The sequence below is a fragment of the Rissa tridactyla genome, chromosome 9 (genome assembly GCF_028500815.1).
Source record: "Rissa tridactyla isolate bRisTri1 chromosome 9, bRisTri1.patW.cur.20221130, whole genome shotgun sequence".
NCBI lineage: Eukaryota > Metazoa > Chordata > Aves > Charadriiformes > Laridae > Rissa > Rissa tridactyla.
The window spans coordinates 24300731-24309660 of record NC_071474.1 but is presented as its reverse complement, the minus strand read 5'-3'; the positions used below and the strand labels follow the sequence as shown (position 1 = coordinate 24309660).

General features: G+C 60.5%; 2 protein-coding genes across 2 annotated transcripts; one reads left to right on the top strand and one right to left on the bottom strand.

Annotated features, from left to right (window-relative positions):
- Positions 1-180: 180 nt before the first annotated feature.
- Positions 181-4871, top strand: FAM219B (family with sequence similarity 219 member B). The gene is made up of 6 exons (XM_054214567.1): positions 181-252; positions 1712-1814; positions 2131-2221; positions 2650-2727; positions 2843-2891; positions 3309-4871. The coding sequence occupies exons 1-6, from the start codon at positions 181-183 to the stop codon at positions 3465-3467; spliced, it is 552 nt and encodes a 183-aa protein (XP_054070542.1). The 3' UTR covers positions 3468-4871.
- On the bottom strand, positions 4863-8532 carry MPI (mannose phosphate isomerase). The gene is made up of 8 exons (XM_054214566.1): positions 8469-8532; positions 8125-8252; positions 7415-7615; positions 7181-7322; positions 6824-7006; positions 6514-6687; positions 6158-6366; positions 4863-5636 (listed from the first exon to the last, which is right to left on the bottom strand). Exons 1-8 carry the CDS (start codon positions 8482-8484, stop codon positions 5418-5420), a joined length of 1272 nt encoding a protein of 423 aa, XP_054070541.1. The 5' UTR covers positions 8485-8532; the 3' UTR covers positions 4863-5417.
- Positions 8533-8930: the final 398 nt, after the last annotated feature.

The window sequence follows — 8930 nt, the reverse complement described above, 5'->3', positions numbered from 1 at the left end:
GGCCACCCGCTATCCCGCTATCCCACTGTTCCGCCAGCCGCATCTCCCCGTGTCCCGCCGGGCGCGCTGCGCATGCGCGGCGGAGGAGCGCGCGCGACCACCTCGCTTCCCATTGGCTGGGCGCAGCCGGCGCCGCGCGCTGCTATTGGCTGGTGACGCCGCGGGGAGGGGCGAGCGGCCATGGCGACGGGCGGCGGCGGTGGCGGCAGCGATGGCGCTGGGAGCAGAACGGGCGGGCGGCGGGGAGCGGGGGTACGGGCCGGGCTGTGCGCCTGGAGGGTGTGCGTGGGGCAGTATGGAGCATGTGCATGGGTGGTATAGGGCTGGGGTATGCGCACGGGGTAGTATGGGGCAGTATAGGGTATGTGCATAGGGGGGGTGGTGTAAGGCCAGGGTGTGGGGGGGCTGTAGGACTCGGGTGCGTGCATGGGGCACTATGGGGTATGTGCATGGGGGTGGTATGGGGCAGTATAGGGCTGGGGTATACGCATGAGGCAGTATGGGGTATGTGCATGGGGGGTATAGGGCTGGGGTGTATGCATGGGGCAGTATGGAGCGGTGTAAGGTACATGTACGGGGGTGATATAGGGCTGGGGTGTGTGGGGGGGGCAGCATAGGGTATGTGCATGGGGGGTGTAGGTCTGGGAGGGCTGTGTGGGGCAGTATGGGGTATGTGCATGGGGGTGGTATAGGGCTGGGGTGTGTGTGTGGGGCAGTATGGGGTATGTGCCTGGGGGTGGTATAGGGCTGGGATGTGTGTGTGGGGCAGTATGGGGTATGTGCATGGGGGGTATAGGGCTGGGGTGTGTGTATGGGGCAGTATGGGGTATATGCATGGGGGGTACAGGGCTGGGATGTGTCTGGGGCAGTATGGTGTATGTGTGTAGGGTGGTATAGGGCTGGGATGTGTGAGTGGGGCAGTATGGGGTATGTGCATGGGGGGTATAGGGCTGGGGTGTGTGTATGGGGCAGTATGGGGCATGTGCACGGGGCTGGTATAAGGCCCCGCTCCGTGCACCTGGAGCTATTCCCACCCAGGGGGCTCTGCCCCACTAATTGCCTCGGAGACACTTCTGCTAATCCTGGATGTGCTGTCCCGTCACCACCCCGCCTTGTTAACTGCTGCCTCTAATTCCCCCTCCCTCCTGCGCCGACGGACTCTCTGCTCATTTTCTGACCCTTCCTCTATTTTCTTTATTAATTATTGTCTTTGCAGAACTTTTTTCTGCCCGTGGTCATTTAGCAGAGCCATCTCTCCTGGATGGGGGAGGCTTTTCCTTAAAGCCTTGACTCTCAGACCTGATTATGTGACACTGCTTGTGTTTTAATGATGTGGGTTTATTCTTGAAAGGCTCGAAACCCATGGAGAAATTAAAACAAAGTACCTTTATATTTTATTTGATCAACCTGCTAGTTAAATCTCCTCTACCGTGTCTTCTCCCTAGAGGCAGGCTTGCAAAGAAACCACTGGTCGCTGTGTGGGCTTTTAATTTAGCGTCATCATTCCCAAATAATCCCTTCATCTGTGAACAGATCTGCTTATTCCTCTTCCTCTTCCTCCTCTGGCGGCAGCACGGAGCTGGCGAGGAGGAGCCGTCCCCTCCCAGCTCTCCCTGGCCAGATGCTCTCTGAGATGACTCTGGTTTACTTCGTCCCCATAGAAAAATGCTACTGAATTTACTTATTTCCCCCCCCTTTTTTTTTTTTTTAGCTGATTTGGGCTGAAAACAAGAGGCTGAGCAAGGCAACAGAGACGGTGGAGAAAAGGGGACCGTACATCATGAGCAAACCTCCCTCCCTTCACGCTAAGCTCCGTAAGTGGTCCTCGCTGTTGTTCCAAGGGACTCTGCTGGCATTCGGGGAGACACCTGCACCTCTCGCTTGGGGCAGGAGTGACTGAAAGCCGTTCTATTCCTCGGTGGGATAAAGACATTTAGGAAAAAAAACAAACTAAAAACCTATAGGCGCTGCCTGTGGAAAGCACTTCAATGCCCCCATGCGCTCCCTAGGACCCCCCAACAAAAAATACCCCCCTCCCCCAAAGAATACACCCCCCCCCAAAAAAAAAAAAAAAAGACCCCTGGGGAGCGCTTGGGTATTTTGAGCTCTGCCCCTGTGCTTGGCTTTCAGAGCGGCAGCGGGAGCTGGCAAGGGCAGCGCTGCGAAGGCAGGGGCTGCTGGGGGGACCTGAGCCCCGCCACCCGAAGCTGGCAGCTAAAAGGTTGGATCCCATTTTCTTGGTTTTTTGGCTTTTTAACCCCCGAGATGGATTTGTCACGTTCCTTGGGGAGGCTGGGAAAGCTGGAGGATTGCAAAATAAGCCTGGAAGCTTAATCCGCTGGCTTTGTTGTTGCCAGCAAGCAGCCGACATAATAAAAGAATTAACTTTTCCCGCCAAAGTCAGGAGGTGCTCTACGAGGGGCCATGCTGCTGCTTCTCTGTGTTTTGGGGATGGTTTTGCGTTCAGGATTTAATCGGGTAGCCTTAGCTGGGGTTTATTCTTAGGTCGTGGTGGCCGTGGACAACGCCTGGGTGGGAGGGGACGTTTAAGGCAGGGATTCCTGCCCTAGCTCCTCAGTCCAGCCGCTCTGGGGCTGTGTTTCCATGTGGAAATGCCTGTCCTGGGCTCAATCCTCTGCTTTCCGGCAGGTCGGTGAAATTTAAGAAGGGCTACACGGCGCTCAGCCAGACGGTGGATGAGAACCTGGTCTTCCTTGATTCGGACAGGTGGGGACTGGGCCAATATCCCCTGGATTTTGGGTAGGGGGGTGTTGCAGGCTCAGAGTTGGCTTTTTTAGGGGGGGATTCCTGGCTGGCTCTGACCGTTTCCTTCTTCTCTTAGTGACGGGGAGCTGGGATCCAGATGTTCCTTGGGCTACTCCTCCGCTGAGGCAAGTCCAGGGCTTTGACCCCCAACTGTGCAGTCCCCACGGTGTCCGTAGAGGGGCTGAAAGGCAGCGTCGCCCTCCAGGGTGTGTACGTGTGCGGCCATCCCGCAGGGCTCTGCTTTGCAAGCTGCTGCCTGAGACACTTAAGCCAGGCATAAAATCCCCCTTGGCAGCCTGCAGGGGGATTTTGGGGTACCCGGCTTGCGTGTCAGGGTGCTGCAGCCCAGGAGAAGCTCTTTGCTCTTTCTTTTTCCTCTTCTCTGCTCTGGCTGTGCCACTTCTTGCTGTGCAAAAGGCACTGGAGGGGGGACATGATGCCCTTTCCGCTCACAGCCCTACCCTGTGCAAGCCCTGGGACCTAAATTTTAACTAAACCAGGACCAATTTTAACCAGCTCTGCCTCCTTTGTTCCCCCCGCAGCAGGTGAATCAGGACCTGAGCCGGCAGCTGCTGCAGGACGGGTACCACCTCGATGAGGTCCCTGATGATGAAGATCTGGATCTCATCCCCCCGAAACCCATCACCTCCTCTTCTTGCCCCTGTTGTTTCGGAGAAAATCTCTCTTGCGTGATCCAGTAACCGGGAGGGCTGCACAAGAACAGGTCAAAAGCCAGCACTTTTCTTTGTCCTGTGGGATGGCTGGTGGCACCCCTTGTCCCGCACCGGGATGGTGCCGCGAGGGCCCAACGATGCTGCGATGCCGCCCGTGGTGAGCAGCGGCAACCAACCCACCAACCCCAAAGGACTTTTCCTGAGGCTCAGCAATACCAGGGAGGGGTGGCACGGTGACATTTAGGTGGCCTGGATGGAACCTGTCACCTGGCTGGGGTGGGGAGGGAGGAGAGGCAGAGTCTGGGCACCTCCGGGGGGGGTGTAAAGGGAAGGAATTGGGAGGTGCAGAAGCAAATGCTCTTTGGTTTGCGTGACCTCCTCTTTTCCCCTTTTAAATGGACACGTCGAGGATTACGACGTGTCCCCAGCCCCCTCCCTCCCTGATGAAGAAACGGTTGATGGTGGCATGGAACCGCTGTGGTGTGGGACTGGGCTGGGAAGCCCCCAGACCCCTTTTCTATTTATTCTGGCTTTTGTCACCCCCTCCTCCCTGGCAGGCTGAGGCCAGCTGGGGGTCATCTGGGAGAGCTGCTTCATTTACCTCTCTCATGCTGCTTGCAATTAATTGCTGCTGGGTTTCCTCCTCCCAGTGCCTGGGCTGAGCCGAACCAAAGATTGCGGCTCCGATGGAGGACATGGCGGGGGAACCCGTTGGGAGCGGATTGGGGCAGGCTGCTGAGCTTTATGCGTCTGTGTGTGTTACATCCACCAGCAGCTCCCGCTGGGGCTGGGACCTCCCCACTTTCCACCTCTCAAGGGACCTGTTCAGTTTGGGGTTTCGAGCTAATGGCTTTTTCCAGGTCTGCCCAAAGCCACTTTGATGCGGGCGAGGGGCAGCATAGCCCCCCCCACCCCCCACCCCAGGCCAGCTCTGGGTGCAGATTTGGGGAATCTATCTGCCGTGAACCTTAAAAGCTGCCTTAAATCATGGTCCTGCTCTACTACATAGAAGACAATCAGCTTCTTATAAAGAAACCTTATTTAAATATTTCATGTTTAGAGAACTGAACTGGGTTTGGGGTTTATTTGGTGTTTTCCTTGTTGAAGGGAGCACTCAAACTGGATCTCATTCCTCGGAGGGTGTGTTGGTGCTGTGGCAGGGGGGCGCTGAGCCCTGTTTTCCCCCCCCAGCAGCCCCGCTCGGGAGGGCTCCTTCCTTGACCCTGCTGCATTTTCGTCACATCTTACCCTGGGGTGTCCTTTTTCCCCTGCGGAGCTGCTGTGTCGCCCAGCTGGATGCTGCCGAGGTGGTGGTGGGGGGGCTATGCCGGAGCTGCCCTCAGCATCCTTCTCCGGTCCCCGAGCCCTGCAAACAACCACGGCATCTCCCCGTCCTGCTCCCTCCACCACACTGCCCTGGCGCCGAGGACAAAGCCACCACTTTATTCACAGCACCGGAGGCTCTCCGGCTCCATCACCCCTTTTTTTACAGCCAGGGAAGGGGTGACACGGCTCAGAGGACTGATGGCCATCGGGCCAGGCTCAGGAAGAGCCCACCAGATGCCCAGGAGCAGCAGAAAATCTTGGCATCACATTCTTAGCGGGGGGAGCAGCAGCTCCTAGAAGCTGGACAAACATGTTTGAGACCTGGGGGTGCAGACATCAGGCCTCCCTGCTGCTTTCCAGTGGGAAGGAAAAGGGGGGAAACCCCAAAATAAAAGGAGTCGCCATAGGGCGTTAGCAGCACCCAAAAGGGGATGATGCTCTGCGGCTAATGAGTGGAGATGCTCTTCCTCTGTGCCACGTCCAAGGAGTCGATTCGTGGAATTGCTCTTTCTATATCTGGGGCGCGGGCTGGTTTTGGGAGGGTTTAACGGATGGAGGGGAAACTTCCAAGCGAGGTGACTTTGCCCAGGCCAGTTTCTATCTACTCAAACGTGGAGTGATGGAGGTGGGGGGAAGCGTCCCAGGTGCCGCTCAGAGGAGGCAGCAGGCTCGGAAAAGCAGCATCCCGTCTGGCGAGGCAAGGTGGAGGGAGATGCTCTCGTTGGCAGAGATGAAGAGGACGGAGCCACGACGCAGAGTCATTTCGGACGCTGCGGCCGTGGAGGTGCCCACGGCCGTCCCTTGGATCACCAGCAAGATGCTGGCAGAGTCCACGGCAGAGACAAGGTACAGCTTGATGGAGGCGGGGATCTGCAATAGAAAGGGTCGCCGTGGCCTGAGTCTCCCCCAGCTCTTCTTCCCTTGGGAGAGCTGGAAGGAGGTCACCCCCATTCCCACCCTGCTCCAGCCTTCGCTGTGCCCAGGCCACCCTGCGCCTGCAGCAGCCCAAACCCCAGGGACCTCGGCTTAGCTGAGGACCTCCAAGACCTCCTCCTCGTCCCCTCTCTGCCCAAAGCTGCTGGAGAAGGTGAGCGAGCTTTAGGCAGGAGGAACAGAGGAGGCAGAGAAGCCTGCAGTGCTGTCTGGGGATGACAAGCATCCCCAGCGCATCCCCGGTGTCCCCAAGCATCTGCAAGTATCCCTGGCATCCCCCGTCATCCCCAAGCATCGCCAAGCATCCCCCCGTCCTCGCTGGACCACTAGCTCCAAGGGTGAGCAAACCCGTGCCAAGAAAGCCCCAGCCACCACTGAGATCTCCTACCAAGAGCGCAGCCAAGACGGGGAAAAGCTGGTGTCCCCCCGACCTGTGTCCCCAGAGCGTCACCGCTCACCTCTATCCTCATGATGGCAAAGTCTGGCACGGGTGGGTCGTAGAGGTAGACGCTGGGGTCGAGCTGGCTCTGCGTGGCCGGGAAGATCTTGGAGCTGCTGGGTGCTGGCGTGTAGTTGAGCATCTCGCACAAGGTGAGGACGTCGATGAATTTGGGGGTGAGCCCGGCCCGCACTGTGTTATCCGAGCATGCCATGCACTCCACGCAGTCTGCGGGGACAGGGCAGCGCTGTTAGCCCACCCCAGCCATCCTGCACATCCCGGGGGGGAAGGTCGAACCTTGTGGAGGGGACCATGGCCACCCTGGGGACGGTCCCTGGGGGGTCCTGGGTGAGGAACGCCTGCCGTGATGCTCACCTCCCTGCAGGTAGGCGTGAGGCTCGTTGGCTCCCAGGAACATGGCCTCCCCCGGCTCCAGCCTCACCAGGTTGAGGAAATAAATGGTGAAGCAACCGATGTCCCCTGGGTACTGGGAGTGCAGGCGCAGCAGCAGGTCCCCGTTGCTCCCCGACGTGTCCTTCCCTTCCGCTGCTGCACGAGCAGAGACCAGAAGCACTAGTGAGGTGGGAGCTTAGGGGGGGGAAAACCCCATCCCCTCCCCTAAACACAGCTCCCCCCCCCCCATCAAAACCATTCTGGGGGGCCATGGTGGGCAGAGAGGACCCACCTTCCTGGGAGATCCTCTTCACCAGCATGTTCAGCTGGTCGACGAAGAACTTCTTCTCGCTTTTCATCAGGCGGGTGAAGCAGACGCGGAGGGCGGCCGAGACACCCCGGGGGTCGTCGCTCCCGCTGCGCTCCAGCTGCTCCGCCGCCACCTCCCCGATCAGCGCCCGCAGCTCGGGGACGGCTACCGGGGGTGGCCAACCCAAGTCAGCCCCAATGGCCACCACCGCCTGGCAGGGAGCCCAGCACCCCATCCCGAGGGGGCACAACCACCGCCCCCCCACCCTGAACCCACCGTAGGGGAGGAAGGTGGCCTAGGGGGTACGACCTTGCCACCACCCCCCCTTGCCATTCTTACTCTGGAGGAAGGAGACGATCTCCTCCACTGGCCGAAAGCCGCACAAGCCCTCGAAGGGGGTGAGAGCGATGGCCATTTCGGGCTTGTGGTTGTCATCGGGGTAGTGCTCAGGGAACTGGGTGTGCAGCTTTGCTGCCAGCTCCTGGAGAAGGTGGGGGGCAGAGGAGCTGGGTGAAACCCCCAAGGTTTGGCCAGGGCTGCCCCCGCCCCCCGCTTCCCCAGGGTTCTCCTGACCTTGTTGGGGTGCGCCTGGATGGAGAGGGCAGTGTTGACCGAGAGCACCTTGAAGAGGAAGGGCAGGCGTCCCTGGAAGGCGTCCTTCACCTTCGCTCCCAGGCAGGCGGGGTTGTCGGCGATCCACTGGCCCAGCGTCTTTTGGGGGATGCGGTTATCCCGGATGACGGCGTCGCCCCGGGGGTGGGCGCCCATCCAGAGCTGTGGGAGACAGACGGACGGACAGACAGACCCCTCAGCCAGGCAGCCATGGGGATGACTTGGGCTTTTCTCCAGGCTGCTTGGCCCCAGAGGCAATGGAGGCAGCCAAGGCAGCTCCCTCGGGGGCTGAGTCACGCCGGGCTTCTCCAGGCATCTCCTCCCCTCCTTCCGGAGCAACCCCGCAGTCCCCGGGGGCTACAGGGGACTGGGGAGGAGCAGGGGAGCTGCATCCTGGGATGCGGGGTGGTGAGAGCTGCATCCAGATGGGATGGATGTGGGAATGGGACAGACGCAGGAATGGGATGGATGGGGAGATAGGACAGACGGATAGGATGGGATGGGATGGGATAGGATGGAATGGGATGGCCGCAGGGGATGGGATGGACACGTGGAATGGGACAGACCCAGGGACGGGACAGACCCATGGAACGGGATGGCGGCAGGGATGGGGTGGCCGCACGGAATGAGATGGTCACAGGGAAGGGACGGCCGCCCGGCCGGGCACTCACCTCGGCGTAGGGCTGGTCGGGCTGGATCTGGACCAGGGGGTCGCTGGTGGACACCAGCTTGGCCACCTCGCTCTCCAGCCCCACCTTGCCCCAGGAGTAGTTCTGCACGGCGCAGGAGAGGGGGAACACTGCGGGGGGGAGCAAGACGTTAGCGGAGGGGGGCATAAATAACCCTCGGCCCCCCCCCCCAACCCCCTCCCCCAGGCGGGAAGGGGGTTGCTAGAAGGGGCTTGGGGGGCTGCGGGCGGAGGTCGCGGTGCCGCTGTCCCACCGGGACGGGACGTGGCGGGGGGGATCCTCCACCCCCGTGGGGGTGACCCACCGCCCCCCGGGATCCGGCTCACCGCGGATCTCCGCCATGGCAGGGCAGGGCAGGCCGGGAGCCGTAGTCCCGGCGGCGGCACCGCCTCCCCCGGCCGGGCGGGGCGGGGCCCTACGCGCACCCTATAGCGGCCATAGGGGAGGGCGGGAGGGGGGCTGCGAGGCCGGCAGCGCCCGCCACTGCCTCTGCGGGGTCTATAGGGGCAACCTACAGGGGTATTCTATAGGGGATAGCCCATAGGGGACATTCTATAGGGGCTATTCTCTAGGGGACGGGCTGTGGGATCTATAGGGACGTCCCCTGCAGAGCCTGCTCCCCCATATGTCCCTCTATAGGTGTCGTCGTCCCCCCCCCCCGTAGCGCGCACCCCTGTCTATAGGGTTAATTTCCTCCCCCCGCCCCGCGCGCTATAGGCGGTGGCCGCCCTTGTGACGTCACTCGCCCCGCCCCTTAAAGTGCCTGCGCAGTGGGCGGGGAGGTCACG

Bases quoted from the DNA above. Each gene is read 5' to 3' on its own strand.
- FAM219B (XM_054214567.1), top strand. From the start codon at position 181: ATGGCGACGGGCGGCGGCGGTGGCGGCAGCGATGGCGCTGGGAGCAGA. The intron at 2,222-2,649 runs GTTGGATCCCAT...GCTTTCCGGCAG, and splicing joins CCGAAGCTGGCAGCTAAAAG to GTCGGTGAAATTTAAGAAGG. The intron at 2,728-2,842 runs GTGGGGACTGGG...TTCTTCTCTTAG, and splicing joins GTCTTCCTTGATTCGGACAG to TGACGGGGAGCTGGGATCCA.
- MPI (XM_054214566.1), bottom strand. The intron at 7,616-8,124 runs GTGAGTGCCCGG...TGTCTCCCACAG, and splicing joins CCGACCAGCCCTACGCCGAG to CTCTGGATGGGCGCCCACCC. The intron at 6,367-6,513 runs GTGAGCATCACG...CTGTCCCCGCAG, and splicing joins TCACGCCTACCTGCAGGGAG to ACTGCGTGGAGTGCATGGCA.